This window comes from Notamacropus eugenii, chromosome 4 (assembly GCF_028372415.1).
Source record: "Notamacropus eugenii isolate mMacEug1 chromosome 4, mMacEug1.pri_v2, whole genome shotgun sequence".
Taxonomy (NCBI): Eukaryota; Metazoa; Chordata; class Mammalia; order Diprotodontia; family Macropodidae; genus Notamacropus; species Notamacropus eugenii.
Genome location: NC_092875.1, coordinates 68,612,350 through 68,632,023, shown reverse-complemented (window position 1 = coordinate 68,632,023; position 19,674 = coordinate 68,612,350). Strand labels below are relative to the sequence as shown.

General features: G+C 45.3%; 1 protein-coding gene across 1 annotated transcript; it reads left to right on the top strand.

Moving 5' to 3' along the window:
* Nucleotides 1–4,163: 4,163 nt before the first annotated feature.
* On the top strand, nucleotides 4,164–17,066 carry S1PR4 (sphingosine-1-phosphate receptor 4). The gene is made up of 2 exons (XM_072601699.1): nucleotides 4,164–11,259; nucleotides 16,093–17,066. The coding sequence occupies exon 1, from the start codon at nucleotides 4,419–4,421 to the stop codon at nucleotides 5,541–5,543; it is 1,125 nt and encodes a 374-aa protein (XP_072457800.1). The 5' UTR covers nucleotides 4,164–4,418; the 3' UTR covers nucleotides 5,544–11,259; nucleotides 16,093–17,066.
* Nucleotides 17,067–19,674: the final 2,608 nt, after the last annotated feature.

The window sequence follows — 19,674 nt, the reverse complement described above, 5'->3', positions numbered from 1 at the left end:
GAGTGACCACCAAGGGAGCTGGAAGAAGCTACAGTCCCTTGGTAAAGGGAATCCAGTGACTAGGATCTTCTAAGGCCTGCTGAGGCACTCCTGGGGGGCCTGTCTCCATGGCAACTGTATTCTGCTTTCTTTGTGGTCCTGAATCAGGGAATCTATGTATAGATGAGCTGAGAACTGTGGGAATGGCAAAGAGACCACTGCTTTTATTCTTTACAGGGCCTTGGATCAGGGGCTCTGGACAGTGAATGGAGAATGGGGTCAGGGAATCAGACGGAGTAGGGGTCTCCTTGGGCCTGGGCACACAGTCTCCCAGATCCATGACTGGGATGTGGCAGCTGTTTCTGAAGATGATGCTGGTCACCTCCTCTCACCTCCCCTGGCTTCCTCTCACAGAGATCCTGTTCAGCCCCCAAACCTTTCAGCACTGGTAGAAGGGTGATGCCACGGTTGCCCTCCCTGCCATCACCTCCGAGGATCTCAGCCCCTCCTCCTCAGCTCCCTGAAGAGATCTAGCAGGGATCCTTCTGTTCCCAACCTAGGTCCCCTCTCAGAGAAAGAGGCCTGGTAGCTGGGAATGGGAATTCTTGTCTCCCTCACATCATGACCTCAGTTCCTCTTGGTCCCATTCTCCTGGCCTCTAGAATCAGCAGCCCCTCACTAGAACCCCTGATGGGTTAGACAATCTAGGCAGGATGTTACCTCCAGAAGTTCCAGGGTCCCTTTGAAAGTGCAGCCACCAAGGGTTTTAGGAAGCTTTAGGAAGGATGCTGACAAGCTAAGGCATTCAACAGAAGACAGCGAGGATGATGAAGACGCTGGAGGCCATTTCCTACAGGGACCTATTAAATGAGTTAGAGAAGGGCTTCATCTGGGCAAGAGAAGTCTGGGAGCAGGGTGAGCTCTCTGTCCTCAGATGCTGAAGGGCTGATTCCTGAAGGAGACAAATGCATTCGGGTATCCCCCAAAACTAGACCTAGGGGTGATGCAAAAAAAAATGCTTTGGGGAGTCAATAGAATTGCTCAAACCAACCAGCTTTGTGCCAGACAGTGTGTGATCAGTGCTGGATTTCACCAGCTAAGGCAGATTTAGGCTAGCTGGGGGAGGAAGCTTTACCACTTACAGCTGCCCTAGAATGGAGTAGGCTCCTTAGCGAGGGAAGGACCATGCTTGCCTATGTTTCCAAAGACTGAGGAGCAGTAGGAGAACATATAGCACCACATTCTCAGATCCTTTGAAGGCACAAAACCTGAGCCCAAGGATCTGAGGACCAGAGAAGGAAATGGCAAACCACTTGAGTATCTTTACCAAGAAAACCCCATCTGGGGGTCACAAAGAGTTGGATATGATTGAACAACAGCAGCCAAGGACCTGAGATGCCCAGGGTCTGGGCGCAAGAGAGTGAGTGAGGGGAAGGTAGAGAGATGGATGTTTGGGTGCTTCACCAAGAGGACCCAGTAGTAGAGGGGCAGCTCAGGGAAGGGAAAAGAAGAGAAAGTCCTGGAAAAGGATAAAAAAGAGAGAGTTAAGATAGCCCTCAACAGACCCAGATTCAGGATGGCATGACTAAAATCTCATTGGAGCCCCAGAGGGTTCCTCCCTACTCTTCCCTGGCACCATCGGACCTTCCTTTCCCCCCAAGACCCTTCCTTCATCCCCTTTCTCCTCATTAGTTCAAAGGAATCTTCCTCCAAGATCATGGGAAGTGGGATGGGATAAGAACAAGAAGATGCTAAAATTTAAGTCCCGGAAAAAACTCTTTTTAGTGCAGAATGTCAACTGGGAAGTACAGAACAGAGGATATTAGAGATGCTGCAGATGTTAGAACATGGGATATCAGAGCCAGGAGAAAATGAATGAATGAAAGAATGAAAAAGCGTTTATAAAGTATCCACTACGTGCCAGGTACAATATTGAGTGTTGAGAATACCAATAAAGATGTAAAATCAGTCCTTTCCTTTAAGGAGTTCACATTCTAATAAAGGCGGGGAAGTTAACACATAATTAACTAGATATGCACACACATGTATACACACACATATATATATATATATATCTATATGTGCATGTGTGTATTTACAAGATACATTCATGGAGGTCATATATATAAATACACATAGTCTCTCTCTCTCTCTAGATATACAGATGTGTATATCTACATACTCTCTATGGATCTAGAGCTATAAGTCTGTATCTATAGATATGTAGAGCGGTCTCACTCTATCTAGATACATAACCATCTAATAACTCTTAGATGCCTCCTGGGTGCAATGAATGTATTGTGCTCCATGTTGGAGAAAGATCATGAAAAGCAACTTGGTGCCTGCCCTCCGGGAGCTTACAGGGTGAACCCAGCAGACGCCAGACCTCTCTGGCACCTCCCTCCCAGGGATGTCTCGAGGACCAAATGAGATCCTATCTTTAAATTGCCTAGCTGACAGCACAGGGCTCACTTGCAACACAGCTGGTGCTTTATAAATGTTGATTCCCTTCTCCATTTGGTAGGCACAATAAAAATTAACCAGAGCACAAGGAAAGAATGTACAAAGTTCTCTCCTTGCAGGATTCGGTTTTGTTTTGTTTTGTTTTGTTGCTTTGTTTTATTTTGTTTTTTGAACCTGATGTTGGGATTTCAATTCCCTCTACCAATGCAGATAAACAACTGCCCTCCATATTACAGGTTTACAGTTTTGGCTAGAACATGGAGAAGTTAGCCAGAGATCACATAGCCAGTATGTGTCACAACAGGACTTGAACCCAGGTCCATGGAGTCTTCTTGGGTGATTTTAGACATAAGCTCTTTTATGGGATTTTCTAGGTAATCTGTGAGCAACTATTAGATCCTACCTCAGACTGAAGGCTTCCTTAGGGCAAGATTGGGTCTCCCCTTGAGAGTAAGGCCTCCTGAAGTTCAGGGGTTCTTTCTCCCTTGTCCCACTGGTTTAGCTCTAGCTTGTTTTCCTCCTTTTGTGCCCAGTTCCTAGTTCTTCCCACAGGGGGCGCTGGGCTCCCATGGTGGGTTAACTGTTAGACAATGAGCTCTCCCTTTCTGGTATCTTGGTGTCCTTTTTCACCCTGTGAATTGTTGATGCATCAACTACTGTCCTTCCTCCTTCACCTCTGAAGAATCATACATTTGTAGGATGTCAGAGCTGGAAAGGAGCTTAGAACACAGAATGTCAGAGTTGGGAGGGACTTTAGAACACAGGGTATCAGGGCTAGGAGGGCCCTTAAAACACAGGGTGTCAGGGCTGAGAGGGCCCTTAGAACACAGAATGTCAGAGCTGGGAGGGTCTTTAGAACATGGAGTATCAGAGCTGGGAGGTCCCTTAGAACATCCAAAGTCAGAGCTGAGAGGGCCCTTAGAACACAGAATGTCAGAGCTGAGGTAGGAAGGTCCTCATAATATTAAATACAATGTCTAAGTTGACAGGACCTTTGGACCATGGAATGCTAGGGTTGGAAGGATCCGTAGACCAGAGAACTCAGAATGTCAGAAGGAAAGGCTTTTCACCATCCAACATCCCCCTCAGTTCCTGGCCAGGTTGGGTCATTTCCAGCCCCTAGCATCTTGATGTGTCTGGTCTCTCTAGTTGCCTCCAAGTGGATGCATCTACACTTTGCTTTTCAGTATATGAGTATGTCCATCAATGACATCTGTATTTCTATTTCTGTGTTGTTCCTTTTTGTTAATGTCTACACAGGCGCTGGTTTCTTGTGTATGTCTATTGTCAGTGGTGTGTGTGTGTGTGTGTGTGTGTGTGTGTGTGTGTGTGTGTAAATGTCAGTGCTGCCTCTCTGTGCTAATTGTCCCTTCTGGGGCTTCCAGGAATCAAGGCTCCAAACTCACTATCTGGGCTGCCCCTTGACCAGAGTCCTTCTTTGGACAGAGCCACTTAAGGAGGATGGTTGTGTCTGAATTATGGCCAAGGGCTTCCATTCTTTAGGATGCCCAAGGCACATGTTTCCTCCTTCTTTCCTCTGAGAAAGGACTACATGCCTGAAGGGAATGTGGAGAGGACCAGCTTCCCTTGGTACCTAAGCACCTTAGCCTTACTTGGGCTCCTTCCCCTGCCAGGCTGGGGCCTGTGCTGCTCTGGTCCCCATCTGGGAGCCTTCCTGGAGGCCACCGAGGGCTCCTCGATTACTATTCCTCCACCACAGCTGGGGTGGAGGCCCTGTTGTGGCCCTGGCCCCTCCCTGCCCCTCCGCCTCACCCTTGGGGGCACTGCTCTGCTGCATAACAGGAAATTTCAAACAACAGGAAACCCTGGCCTAGTCTTCTTTGCTGTTCAAGACAGGCAGGGTACTCCACCCTGCTCCTGCCTAGACACCAAGGTCTCTCTCTGCCTGTGAGTGGCCCTGGGGAATAGAATAGCCTAGTTTCCTCGTGGCCCGTGGTTTGCTCCCAGGCTGGGTGATGAACCTCTCCTCTTGTCACCAACTGGCGGACCTTGGGCACCCAGACCTCATCCTGCAGCATTACAACTACACAGGACGCCTGGAATTTCGGGGACCACCTGAAGAGGGCCTAGGCTGGCTTCGGACCCTCTTTGTGGCTATCAGCTGTCTAATCATCCTGGAGAACTTGCTGGTCTTGGTGGCCATCATCACACACATGCGCTCTCGTCGCTGGGTCTACTATTGCATTGTTAACATCACTCTGAGTGACCTCCTCACAGGCGTGGCCTACCTGGTCAACATTGTCCTGTCTGGTGGGCTCACTTTCCATCTGACACCCACCTACTGGTTCCTTCGGGAGGGGCTGCTCTTCATGGCCCTGGCTGCGTCCACCTTCAGCCTCCTTTTCACGGCTGTGGAGCGGTTCACCACCATGATGCATCCCATGGTGGCGCGTAGCCACAAGATGGTCCGTGTGTACGGTTTCATTGGCCTCTGCTGGCTCCTGGCTTTGCTACTGGGGCTGCTGCCTTTGCTTGGCTGGAACTGCATCTGTGACTTCTCCAACTGTTCCAGCCTGTTACCTCTTTATTCCAAGTGGTACATCCTCTTCTGTGTGGTCATTTTCAGTTTGATCTTGGCCTCCATCATGCTGCTTTATGGCGCCATCTTTCGCTTGGTCCGTGCCAATGGACAGAAGGTCCCGCGAGGCTACGCCCATTGCAAGGCCCAGCGCCTCCTACAGACGGTGCTGATGATCCTAGTGACCTTCCTCCTCTGCTGGGGTCCCCTCTTTGGGCTGCTGTTGGCGGACATCTTTGGCACCGCTGCCTGGGCCCAGGAGTACCTACGAGGCATGGATTGGATCTTGACTCTGGCCGTGCTCAACTCAGCCATCAACCCTCTCATCTACTCCTTCCGCAGTCGGGAGGTGTGCCGGGCTGTGTTAGGATTCTTGTGCTACGGCTGCCTTAGCCTGGGTATTCGAGGGCCTGGGGATTGCCTGGTCCGGGCCATGGAGACCCATTCCATTTCTTCCACTGAGAGCTCCCTTCGGCCCAGGGACAGCCTTCGGACCTCCCGCTCCCTCAGCTTCCGGATGCGTGAGCCTCTGTCCAGCGTGTCCAGTGTACGAAGTGTCTGAGCCTGTTCGAATCCCCTGCCCCCAGCCTCCAGGCCCAAACCCTCCTCTTTTGCTCTTGCCTTCTGACCGTGGTCCCCCTAAGGGAGGGCAGATTGGGGGTGGGGCTTTATGCCCTTTGCTGTTATGAACTATTGGTTGAGGTTCCAGGAATTGTTCCCCCTTGCCTAGTTTCCTGCAAGGGGTTTTGGGTAATGATCTGGGATAGGAGTCCTGGGCATGAGACCAAGGCCCTGATGTCTTGGGTAAAGAGGATGTTACACCACAGAGCCCAGCAGCCCCAGTAGGCACTGGCAGGATGCCTAGGGCAAAGATCTTCTACCTCTGGATCATAGGGAGGGGCTGCTTTGGTGGGCTGGGGATCTTTGCCTGCAGCTGCCTCCCCCTCCACACTCCTATGTACACCCTACCTTTCTTTTCTGGTTGATCAGGAAGGGTAAGGTTCTTAAGATGACCCCAACCTCATTCTTCCTTGGGTCAGGATTGCTAAAGAGTCCATGCAATGCTGAGGCTGCAGGGCCGGGCAGAGAAGGCAACTCACAGACTGATGACTTGTTTTAGTGGGTACAGTGCAGAGAAGAGAGGGGGGCTATGACCCCCAATTAAACTGAAGAGGGAGCTCTGTCTAGGGCCCTGGATTAAATGTAATACAATGGAAATCAAAGCATGAATGGGAAATATGTGGGCAGGTAGGGGGATTAATTCTGGGAAAGAGTTTCATTAGGGATATATCTGTGCTGTTGCATGAGTATAAGACATTAGACATTTGTCTATGTGTGTAGATCTCAGAGTCCACAGAGCTCCCCTACATAATATCACACAGAGAAGTCATCTTGTCCATTCCCTTGTCTCCAAGGCACTTAAAATGTCTCTGATGGAAGACACCTTGGTGTCTCATCCCTCTATTTTTAGAAATCTCTAGGAAAGGTGATTCCAGTCTTCTTGTTATTTTAAGGTCTGAATGTGGGCACACATGTATTAGGACATGTGTTAAGTATGCGTGTGAGTTCATTGTAATTAACTTTATAGGTTCACAGGGTTCAGAGATCAGTGGGACCTCAGAGATGCATTAGTGTAGGTGATCATAACCTGGGACTTGTGAACCTGTTGGGCATGGTTTTTAAAAATTTTGATAACTGTCATCCTACATCTTTTGCTTTATGAATTTAAAAACGTGATTCTGAGAAAAGGTCCATAGACTTCACCAGGCTGCCTCCTAAAGGGTTAAGTACACAAAGAAAGGTTAAGAATTATTGATCTAGTCCAATCCTCTTATTTTACAGATGTGGAAACTGAGGTCCAGAGAAGAAAAGTGTTTATTTGTAACAGAGACCCAGGCTCAGGCAGCCATGGTACAAGAATATACATACATATATATATATATATGTATATATATATATATATATATATAAAATCTTAGAATGTGATTGTGTGCTTGGGGAGGGATTTGAGGGAGAAATTGAGTGAGAGCCCTCCAAATAACTGTTGATTTTGGTGTTTTGGCTTTTGTTTTTTTTTGTTTTTGTTTTTGTAAACCAACTGCAGGTGCCTCCTCTCACTTTAATTCATTACCCTTCCCCCTTTCTAGTAATGGGTGATTTATCTGAAAGTTCCCAGTCCCTGAGTCCCTTGGCCTGGGACAATTAGAAAGGTCATTTTCTCCATCTCCCAGTCTCTGAGTCCTGTGCCTTCCCCCTTCCCCTCCCTATGGGGCCCTAACTTCTTCTCACACTTACATGTTATTTTTCACAAATTAAAGAGGAACTGTCAGTCAGTGTCAGGTCACTTCTGGGAGGTAGCTGCTATTTTCGGAGATGTGGGGTGTAGGGCCCCATCCGTAACCATTCTAGGTGGACAGTGGGCAGCTGAGGCAGCTGAGGGCTGGAAGGTGGAAACGGCAGGACCCTGAGCCCTGGGCCAGGCTCTCTGAGTCCAGATGTCAGCAGAGGTCCGTTTCCCTCTGCCTTGGGGACACACAGTAGCCTCTCCCCTCTTTTGACTTGCGTGCTCTCAGCCTCCCTGCTTTTTTCCACATTTCCCAGACTGACTCATTTCTGCATTTTCCTAGAACAATGGAAGGAGGCTTAGGCTGGCAATCTGGGAGACTTGGGTTCTAGTTTCAACTTGGACAGTAACTTGGTATATCATCTTGGGCAAATCTCAGTACCCTTCTCCATCAAATGACAATGTGCCTGTAAGACCCAGCTTCCAGCTCTGACATTCCACATTCTAAGGGCCCTCCCGGTGCTCACTTGTGTTCCTAGATCCCTCTTAGCTCTGACATTCTAAGGTCTCTCCTAGCTCTGGCATTTTTTGTTCAAAAGTTTTTCCCAGCTTGATGTCCTGTGGTATGAGGTTCTAGGCATGGTATGCATGAAAAAGAAGCCAGATGGGGTATTGCAATGTCATCACCGGAGGTCTTCAGACAAGCTAGAGGACCACTTCTCAGGGATATTGTGGAGGGGACAAAATTTTCCCATGAGTCCCTTTCAGCTGAGAGTCTCTGATTCCCTCCTTGGAGGAAAATAGCCCTAGGCAAAGTCAATAAATATGTTCTGATCATGACAATGGCTGAGGACTCCTTCTTGGTTTTGACCTCTAGGCCACCTTTTGGGTAGGTCCAGACATGGCCCAAAGCCCCAGAAACATCCCTTTCCCTCTCTCCCTCTCCCTCTCTCCCTCTCTCTCCCCACGCCCATTATTGCCTTGGGAACAGGAAGTATAGGGCTGGTGCTGGATGTGGGAGGGTATGATGTGGTGACCGTTGAGGAGGAAATGGCTAACACCCCAGCCGTGGTACTGAGATGAGTCTTGCTGAAAAAGATACCAGACATAAGAGGGTTGTCTGAAATGGTATTGGTCACAAATGTGAAGGGAGGCCCTGGTCCCCTCCCTGGGTGGGAAATAGCTGTGGTCCTTCCAGGAAGATATGGAAAAGCATTGAGTGTTCTTAAGGGTTTGTGTTCTAGAGTTCTCAGTGGAGGTTCCATTGGCACCCCTCAACCCCAACCCAGTCCATTGACCTGTTCTGGAGGAGTTACAGGAGGGCATGGTGTCATTAGAGAGAGCACCCATGCAGACGGGATTTGAGATTCATTTCTCCACTGGACACTGAGCTCCACAAAGGCACACAAAGTGTCTTAGCCAAGACTTTAGGACTTTAGAGTTGAAATGACCTTGAGATCACTTTGACATATCACAAGGTCATAGATTTAGAGGTGTAAGGGATAAATCCAATGAAGAAACAGGGCTCCAGAGGTGTTGAATCACTTGCTCACAGGTTTCAAACTCAGATTTTCTTACTCTAAATTCAGGGGTCAGTCTACTACTGTACAATACCATCAAAATTTGTTACTTCCTGCAATGTTACATAAGGGAAATCTTTCCCGTCCAAATCTCTTATTTTATTTAAATTTTCACTGAACAAACATTTATTTTCTCTCCTTTCTACTCCCCCACCCCATTTAAAAGAAAAAGAAGAAAGAAAAACAAAACTCTTATAACATATATGACATAGTTACTGTGTAACATTCAAGCAAAACTTATTCCTACATTATATGGGAGGATCTTTTTTTTTGAAGATCTTAATAAATGGTTGTTTAATGTCTTAGATGGATAGGGAAGATAGATGGATGGATAAATGAATAGATAGACTGGGGGTGGATAGATGGATGGATGGATGGGGAATGAATGGAAGGATGGATAGGGAATGGGTGGATAAATGGGATGGATGGATGAATGGATAGAGATGGATGAATAAATGGATAGATGGATAGGTAGGGGATGGATGCATCAATGGATGGTTGGATGGGGGATGGATGAATAAATAGTTGGATGAAGGGATGAAGAAGACAGCATGATGTCATGAAAAACTTACTGTGTTTAAATTTGAGGGTCTACCCCTTACTATCTCTGTGACCCTGAGTAATCTTAGTCTTGCCACTGGACTCTGATGAATGGAGAAGAGAGTGAGGCTGATGATTTTGCACAGCTCTGCCTCACTTAAACTCAATTCACTCAAGTCAAGACATCACTCTCATGATGTCACTGGTCCTCTTCCAAAATGAACAACAACAATGACCTCTAAGGACCTCAGTTTCTCTCCTTGTAAAATGAAGTGGTTGGTTGTTCTGAATCTCAATTTGGAATTATTGAAGAAAAGAGATATAAGACCCAGTATTCTAATTATTGGGCATATACCCCTAAGGAAGTCAAAGGCGGAAATGAAGATCCAACGTATTATGCTAAAATATTTATATCAATTTCCTTTGTAGCAGTAAAGACTGGATAATGAAGTGGAGATCCATCAATTGGGTAGTGGCTCAAAAAAAGGTGGCATATGAATGGATGAAATATTGCGTGGCAAGAAATGATGAATCTAAAGAATTCAAAGAAATATGATAATAGTTTGTAATAATAGCTAGCATTTATCTAGTGCAAAACACCTTACTACATACTTGATTGTCTTTGATAATATATCAAAAGATTTATATGAACTGATGCAGAGTGTAATAGACTCATTGGCTATCACAATATAAATGAAAAGATTGCTAAAGGAAGCTGACTTCTGCGTAACTGAAAATATAAGGAAGGTCCCTAAGAACAAATAAAGAAACATATCTTTTATCTCACAGTAGAGAGGTGAAGGACTACTGGGTTGGAATATTGTTTACATGGTCTGATTCAGTCTCTGAATTGGGTATCTTCGCTTAATTGTTTCTTTGTCACAGGAGGCTGGAATGATTGTGATGCACAGACAAAGTTCATTAAAACAAAACAATAACAAAAGTAGCAATAATGAAATGAGACGATTGGACAATGTGACCCCAAAGGTCCCTAAGAGCTTTAAATTTAAGCTTCTACAAAAACAGGGTCATTGGTCAGCATTTCCCAAGCTGTGGACCTGGAGGGCCAGCATTCGGAGGGACTTTGCAACAAAGCAAAGCCATCAGACAATGGAATGAACCTCCTCAAGGGGGAGTGAGCTCCCCATTACTGATGATCTTCAAGCAGAGACTGGATGGCTACTTGTTCTGGACTTTTTAAAGAAGATTCATGCTTTGGGTTGGGGCTGGACTAGCTGACTTTTGAGAAACCTCTCAGTTCTGGGAAAATTCTAGAATTTTCATGCTCTTTTTAGCAGAAAGGCTAACCCAAGGGTCCTGTTCTTTTGTTTCTCTGAGATCAAATGAGATAATATTTGTGAAAAATGCCTACCACAGTGCTTGGCACACAGTAGGCCCTCTATAAATGTTTATTCCCTTTCCTCTCCTCTTTGGAGTGAGATCATCTGTCTAAGCCCTTCATTTTACAGATGAGGAAACTGAGAACTATTAAAAGGACAACAGAAGAGGATATTGCTCATTATTACACAGCTGTTAAATGGTAAGGGAAGGGGGTAATCTGCCCCTAAGATAAAATATAAAACTCTCTGTTTGACTTATAAAGTCTTAACTTTCCTGCCTTTCTCACTTCTTATACCCTGTAAGCATGATACAGTCACATTCACCTTCTTGCTGTTTCTTGAACTAGACCCTCTGGTTCTGGGCTCTAGTCGGTCATTATAGACATTCATTGTCTGTCAATAGGCATTCATCTGTTCTCCATGATTGGAATGCTTACCCTCCTCATCTCCACCTCCAATCTTCCCTGGTTTTATCAAGTCTCAGCTAAAATGTCGTCTTCCACAGGAAGCCTTTCCCGATCCTGAATTGGAAAGGTTAGTGCCTTCCCTCTGTTGAGGACTCACCGTTTTACCTGTATATATCTTGTATGCTCATAATTGTCTGCATGTTGTCTCTTCCATTAGACTGTGAATTCTTTGAGGAAAGGGATTGTCTTTTGCCTTTCTCTGTATTCCTAGTATTTATCACGGTTCCCTGGAGCCTAGAAGGTGCTTAATAAGTGCTTGTTGACAGACTATGCTCTCTTTCCTTCAACCCAGTTCCCTTCCTGGCTGGGCCTTTCCTTCCCTGGTGAATAAATAAATCACTTTGTGGTACAATGGAAAGAATAAATGATTTAGAATCAGAGGACCCAGGTTTGAATAGTTATGAATTGTGCTTCAGTTTCCTCATCTGTTAAGTGAGGAGACTGGATGAGAGGAAGTCCCTCTCACCTCTTAAGTCAACGATCCTTGGATTTGTCAGCAACTTCATACCATGAAGAGAGAGGGTGAGTGGGGTCAGACCTGGTGATCTTTAAAAGAGACTCCTTGCTCTGAATTTATTGAAAGGATCCCGTCTCAGGTACGCATTGGGCTAGGTGTCCTCAGGGGAGTCTTTCAGTTTCTCTATTCTCTGTCAGTTATCTTGGAATCTATCTTGGTGACTAGCATTGGGCTGTAGAATAGGTACTCACTTATTAGCTGAACTTTGGACCAATCAGAAGGTATTTATTAATCACTTACTATGTATGTGCTAGGCCCTACTATGTCCTCAAAAACTTGATATTCAATAATAATATCATTATTATACAATAATGCATAATAATCATTACTTTAAAGTTTGCAAAACACTATGTATCTCATTTAATCCTCACAACAACCTTGTGGGGTAGATGTTATTTTATCTATTTTATAGTTGAGGAAACTGAAGCATTATTATTATACCTGTTTATAGTTGAGGAAGCTAAGACAGACAGAAGTTGAGTGATTTACCCAGGGTTACACAGCTAGGAAATATTTGAGACTAGGCATTCTGGACGTCACAGGTGAGAAATCTCAAGCAACTGGGGAAGAAAATTTTCAGTCAGTCACTTAACTGAGTATTGACTGAAATTCTGAGCAATAGGGGAAGAGCGTTTTGTTGGGATAGTTTGATCTGTACAGTGTTTTCTTCTGCAGGGCTCATGGCCCTGGAGTAGCAAGTTTCTAGCTGTTAGCCCAATTTGGGGAAGAGAGCAGCTGAATGACCTGAGGTTAGAAGGATCTGGTTGGGGTTAGTCATGCAGAGACCTTGCCTGGGGTTTCTGTTAGCTTCTGGAGGTCAGCATTTTTTATATCCATGGAGAGAAAGCAACAGCACTCTTGGTGAAGTGGACATAAGCCCCTATCATTCTGCTGCCTGTGGAAAACAAGCAATTGTTTAGGCTCAAACATCATCTTGAGTCCCAAGTCCAGTATGATATTCCCTATACCACCTAGATGCCTCAACTAAAAGAAAACAACATGCTAATAAAAAACTCATACAGTATGGGTAAAAATAAATATATAAAGATTGTCGCAAGAGAAGAGGAGAGGGCCCAAGACAGAGCCTTGAGGCACACCCCCAGTGTGGAGGGTGGAGCACAGGTGATGAACCTGCTAAGGAGATTGAGAAGAAGGGACTGGACCACCACAAAGCACAGGCACAGAAACTGAGGAAAAAGAGGAAATCCAGAGGAGGAGAGGGCTGCCAGCTGTGCCAGATGCTTCCAAGAGTTCAAGAAGGAGACCACATAGCAAAGAACTGAGAAATAAGTGGGAAGGTGAGAAAGTGAATGTGGGGATTGGAGGCAGCTTGGTGGGTTTTTTTTCCAGTCATTTGACAGCAGGAGGGAGAAGGGGTATGAGATCCCTTCAGGAGGGGCTAATGTTAAGCCAGGGTCTTTAAGGAGAGGATGGGACAAAGTTTGGTCATATTTCTAAGGGGCAGGGAAGAAAATAATGTATATGGAGATAGATGATAGATAGATGATAGATAGATAGATAGATAGATAGATAGATAGACAGATACATAGATAGATAGATGTATGTATAGAGAGGAACTAGACTTGTGAAGTTTTCTGGTGTAGGGAATAATGAAGCTTCCTCTACTCATGCAAGTTGGCAACCTCTTTGAAATTTATTGTCAGAGGGTGACCAAGGTCTCTGAGAGATAAAACAATGAGTCCAGAGTTACCCATCTGGTATGTTTCAGAGCTGGGACTTTCTGGTTCTGAGGCTGACTCTGTATCCTTCCATACTGATGAAAAGGTGATGGCAATTAGGAAGGGAAACAGTTATTAAAGGAAAGGGTGAGCAAATTCTTGGAGGAGATGAGGAGGATGGGATCAAAGCAGGGGTGTACTGGTAAATGCTTAATGACAGGCTCCCTCCTCCCTAAAAAAATGTACACAGGAAATGCTTTTTAAGTGTAATTTGCATCGCTAGCATTTCCTTCATCACTTTCTTATGTTTGATCAATCAACAACAAAATCAATTCCTGATTTGTAGCATCTGACTGTTTCCAAGGTGTAAATGTTGACACTAAAAAGGTTACCATTGGCTCTCAGGAGCCAGTATGAACTAGATCTTGCTCACCCTTGGACCAAGGGCACAAGGTGAGAAGTTGGCACTGGCAAGGAGGACTGTCTGTTCCTTCAAGACTGGAGCACAGGAGAAGAGAGTGAGTGTGGGGTGGTATTGAGGGGATTGGAAAGATAGAATTGGGGAGAAGTCCCATGATTTCAATTTTTTCAGCAAAGGAAAGGATGTGGTCCTCCAGTGAGGCCTGGCATGGTACAGAAGGTTTGGGGAGAAGAGAAAAGGTTTAGAAAAGCCGCCGTGGAGAGTGGAAGGGAGAGTTAATCAGGGAAGACAAAAAGTGTTGGTTGTTGGTTAGTGGTGAGGACCCAGCTGAGTCAGATAACATGGGTTTGTAGTGAACCATTGCATTGACTCCTCCCTTGGCATCCACCAGCAAGAAAGCAAAAGTAGAGTCTAGATGGTTGGAGTAATCCAAGGCTGAAGTTGGGAACAAGATGAGGGGGACAAGGAAAACAATATAATGGTCAACCAGATGACTAAATAGATTTTGAAGGGAGGAAGGTGAGCGCATTGAGGTAATGATCTGGACAATCAGGGAGGGGCTCAACAACTGAGACTGAAGAAGACTAAAATGAGGCATCAAGAGAAACTAGAGGCACCATGGGGTAGTGGCCAGAGCATTTGACTTGGAGTCAGGGAACGGGGTTCGAATCCTGCCTCAGACACTAACTACATGACCTTAAGCAAGTCAGTTAATACAAAGAAAACACAGGATGTGCAAACTTAGAGAACTGATCCCACATTTGGAGCCTCAGTTTCCTCATCTGTAAAATGAAGGGAGTAGCATGTGATGACCTCTAATGTTCTGTCCAGCTTTAAATTCATGATCCTATGACAGGTGAATTAGTGGAGAATTTGGTCTCTGTCAATGGTATGTGAGTAAATGTTAAATAACCAGCTCTGAGGGATGGGAGTGGGGAGGGAGGGGAAATAGCTCCAGTCAGTTCACGCTGGCTCCAGCACAGCCCTGTCCCTACCCTCCTCCCTTCCCTGCTCCAAATCAAAAGAAGTTACACTAATACCTCCTAGTTACATCCTGGGGGCAAACCAACTCCATCCTTGTAAGTCAGAGGAATTTCAGAGTTAGAGCTGAGGAGGGAGGAGTGCTTGTGGATGCTGATTGAGATCAAAGGTATGTGATCTTTTCTGTGTGAAGTGGAGGTAAAAGACTAAACCACAAACAGAATTTTCTATTGGATCGTGGAAGTAATAGAGAGCCACTAGAGTTTATCGAGGAGTTCAGAGAGACATAGACAGACCTGTACTTCAGGGAGATCCATTTAAGAGCTCAATGAGAAAGGACTGGAGCAACGTTTTGAGGGGACATTTGTAGAGCGAAGGGGCAATGTAATAACGTCCATTCAAGTCCTTCAAACTGCTTTATGATGAGATTTAAGTCTCAACCCCTTGGTGGGGGGCCACCAGGTTGCCTAAGGAAGAGTGAACTTGCCCAGGTCAGAAATGGAGTAGTTTGGGGCTGTGAGTAGCACCTGTACTTCCAGCTTCAGGGAGATAGATACCAAGTATTAAAGAAAATATCTCAGCATCCTGGGCTGGTTGGTTAGTCGGCTGGTTGTTGTCCTTCCTTCACCAAAATGACATCACTGTGCTAGAGTCAAGTTTCAGTATATCCGACTGTGGCTGATCTGAACAATACAAATATGGAAGGCTCCACCACAGGTCAGGCACAAATAGTCTTTGTGAACATTTGGGGTCGATTCTCTAAATTTGTGTATCCTGCATTTCCTTTGAGCTGTTTCAATTCTGCTTTGCTCAAAGAGCACAGCACCTTTTCTGATGTGGACACGCCATGCTGAGTGGTCCTGTGCTAGTGTCTCCCATGTTGCCCAGTCAAATCCAGAGTTCTTGAGAGAGACCTTGAGAATGTCCTTGTATTGCTTCTTCTGGCCACCATGTGAAAGCTTGCCCTGTGTGAGTTCTCCATAAAATAGTCTTATTGGCTAATGTATGTTTTGCATTTGAACACCATGACTAGTCCATTCGAGTTGTGCTTTCTGCAGTACAGTTTGAATGTTTGGCAGTTTAGTTTGAGTAAGGACCTCAGTGTCTGGTACTTTGTCCTGCCAGGTAATCTTCAGAATCTTCCTAAAACAATCCAAATGGAAGTGATTCAGTTTCCAGGCATGGTGCTGGTAGACTGTTCATGTTTCACAGGCATGCAACAATGAGGTCAGCACAACAGCTCTGTAGACCTTCAGTTTGGTAGTCAGTCTAATACCTCTTCTTTCCCATTCTTTCCTTCAGAGCTTCCCAAACACTGAGTTAGCTCTGACAATGCATGCCTCAATCTCATTATCAACGTGTACATCCCTGGAAAGTACACTACCAAGGTAAATGAACTTATTCACAGCATTCAAAACTTCTACATTTTCTGTAACTGATGGTTCTACGAATGGATGGGGTAGTGGTGGCTAATGGAGCACCTATGTTTTCTTGTTGCTAATTCATAGGCCAAAATTAGCACAAGCAGGAGAGAATTGATCCATGCTTTGTTGCATCTCAGCTTCAGAGGCTGCCTTGAATGCACAATCATCTGCAAACAGAAACCCGTGCACCAACATTCCCTCCACTTTGATCTTGGCTTGTAACCTTTTCAAGTTGAAGAACCTACCATCAGTACATAGTTGACCTTGATGCCATGTTCATCCTCACTGAAAGCATTTGACAACACACCTGAAAACATCAGGCTAAAAATCATGGGAGCAAGCACACAGCCCTGTTTCACTCCATTGGTGACTGGGAAGGCACAAGAACATTGTGCACTATCTAGAACCTGGGCAGACATGCCATCATGAAATTGACATACAAGACTCATGAACTTCTCTGGGCAATCAAATTTTGGCATAATTTTCCATAAGCCCTCATGACTAACAGTGTCAAAAGCCTTGGTCTGATCTACAAACATTGTGTACAGACCTCTGTTCTGCTTCTGGCATTTCTCCTGGAGTTGTTGGGCAGCAAACACCATATTGACTGTTCCTCGAACCTTTCTGAAGCCACAGTGGCTCTCAGGTATATGACCATCTTCCAGGTGTAGGATCAACCTATTAAGGAGGACTCTGGCAAGAATCTTGCCAGCAATGACTAAGAGAGAGACTGTACAACTAATGTTGTTAGTAAATTTTGTTTTAAGTCTTTTCTGTCAATGCATGCTTCAGAGTGTTTAATGCTTAATACTTATTTTGTATGGAGGAAATAAATACCTGTCCCATACCTGATTCATGTGATATGTTGAGTACCTTTTTATTACTATTTTGGGAAGACCCTAGCCATGAGCAAAAACCTAAGGTTAGGTAATTTTTTTCCTGGCTAATTGGAGTGGGGGACTAAATGAGTCAGAATGTGAGAAAAGGGACTTTCTGTTATAGGCCACACTTCTCTGGGACTCAACCAGGTTGGACCACACGCCTGAGTCCAGAGAACATGAGATCCTTAAATGTAAAGGGAATGAATGCAATGCCCCACTGGGGTTGGGGAACCTGTGGCCTTGAGGTCACATGTGGCCTTCTAGATCCTTGAGTGCAGCCTTTTGACTGAATCCAAGTTTTACAGAACAAATCCTTTTATGAAGGTGATTTGTTCTGTGAAATTTGAATTTGGTCAGAGAGCCGTACCTGAGGACCACACGTGGCTTTGAGGCCACAGGTTCCCCAACCCTGGGAGCCCCTAGAGTCCAGCAGCTGTTTATATGGTAGAAACGAATCAACTAGGCTTATTGGTCATTGGCTCCCCCTGGTGGCCACTGTGGTTGAGTTTCCAGTCAGCTCATGAGAGTCAGTTCTAGAGACAAGGTCAGGTGTTATGAGGGTCGTTCTCAGCTGGAACTTTGCAAAAGAGCATTGCCTCTTTGAACTTCATGGCTCACCAGGGTTGAACAGATCTAGCAGAGAGGTTGTTGGGTTGAGAATCCTATCAGCCTCCTTCACTGGATCTTCATACAGATGATACCTTTAGCTCCCTGTGGATGCTCTTCAAGGTTGTGTCCTTGGCCTTCTTCTCTTCCCTGTCTGTATCGTCGCACTTAGTGATCTCATTAGATCACCGTGCTTCCTACCTTTCCAATCTTCTTACCCTCCTGGGAGTCCTTTATGATCCAGGGACTTTGGCCTCCTGGCTGGTTCTCAAGCCATGAAGACCCCATTTCCCAAGTCTGTGCCTTTTTCACTGGCTGTGTTATAATTTCCTCCCCCTCACCTTTGCCTCCTGGCTTGTCTGGTCCTTCAAGACCCAACTCAAATCCTACCTTCTGGAGGAAGTCCTTCCCAGTTCCCTTCAATGCTAGTACCTTCCTTCTGAGATTATGTCCAGTTTTTCTTCTCCACATCTTGTATGTTCCTAGTGTTTTTTCTTTGTCTCCCTCATTAGAATGTGAGCTCCTTGAGGCCAGAGACCATGTTTTTTACTTTCTTTGTGTTCTCAGAATTTAGCGCAAGGTCTAGCACCTCTGTTGTTGTTGTTGCATCTTTTACAGTCGTGCATGACTCTCCCTGACCCCTTGTGAGGTTTTCTTGGAAAAGATACTAGAGTGATTTGCCATTTCCTTCTCCAGCTCATTTTACGGATGAGGAAACTGAGGCAAACAGGGTGAATGACTTGTCCAGGGTCACACAGCTAGGAAGTATCTGAGGCTGCATTTGATATCGGGTCTTCCAGGCTCTAGGCCCAGCACTCGATCCATTGTGCCCCATAAGACCTCAAATATAGTAAGCACTTAATAAACACCTAGCTTCTTTCCTTAGTCCTATTCCCAGTTCTGTGCGATCTGAGGAGTTGCTTTCCATGTCTGTAACATCGGAGGAAGTCCTTGCTGTGCCTGAAGTTTTTCCCCATCATTATGACTAAACAGCCTGCAAATTTCTGACATCTCCCAAATGATTCCCCAGGGATATGTTTTGTCCCTTGTTCTTCTGTTCTTTCTTCCTTTCTCTCTTTTCTCTATGTGAATATATATTAAACTGCTAATATTTGCTAAGCTACAAGTCTATAATCGCCTTCTGTTCCCCACCAGGGAATTTCAGAGACAGGGCTCATCTCTTCAGAGAAGAGGAGACAAGGCATGTGAAGAGCCCAGGGCCACTCTGGCCAACTTGCTATCAATCTCCCATCTCTCCCACACCCGCTTCCATCCCTGAGGCTTTGCCCCCATGCCTGAAGTACTCTCCCTTCTCAACGATGCCTTTTAAAGTCTTTGGCCTTCTTTATGACTCAGTTCAAATACCACCTTCTTTGGGAAGTCTTTCTTAGTCTCCCTACGTGCTAATACCTTTCACTCTAAGGTTACTTTTCATGTATCTTGCATGTGCTTTTTTTTTTCTTCAATCAATAAAATTTTAAAGTGACCACTAGGGCAGCTAGGTGGTGCAGCAGATAGAGCACCAGTGCAGGAGTCAGGAGGACCTGAGTTCAAATCTCACCTCAGACACTTGACACTCACTAGCTGTGTGACCTTGGGCAAGTCACTTAACCCCAACTGCCTCATCCTGAGTCATCTCTAGTCATTCTGATGAATATCTGGTCACTGGATTCAGATAGCTCTGTAGGGGAAGTGAGACTGGTGACCCACACAGCCCTCCCTCCCTCAAAACAAAGTCAAGTGCAAGTCATGTCATTATTTCTCTGATGGCATGGTCTTCTTGGCAACAAAGGATGAACACACACAAAGTGACTACAATGCCAGGCAATATGCTAAGTGATAGGGATACAAAAAGAGACGAAAGACAGTCCCACCCCGTCTTCAAAGAGCTTACAATTATAATAAGAAAACAAACATATGCCAACCAAGCTATAGACAGGATAAATAGATAATTAAGAGAGGAAGGCACTGGA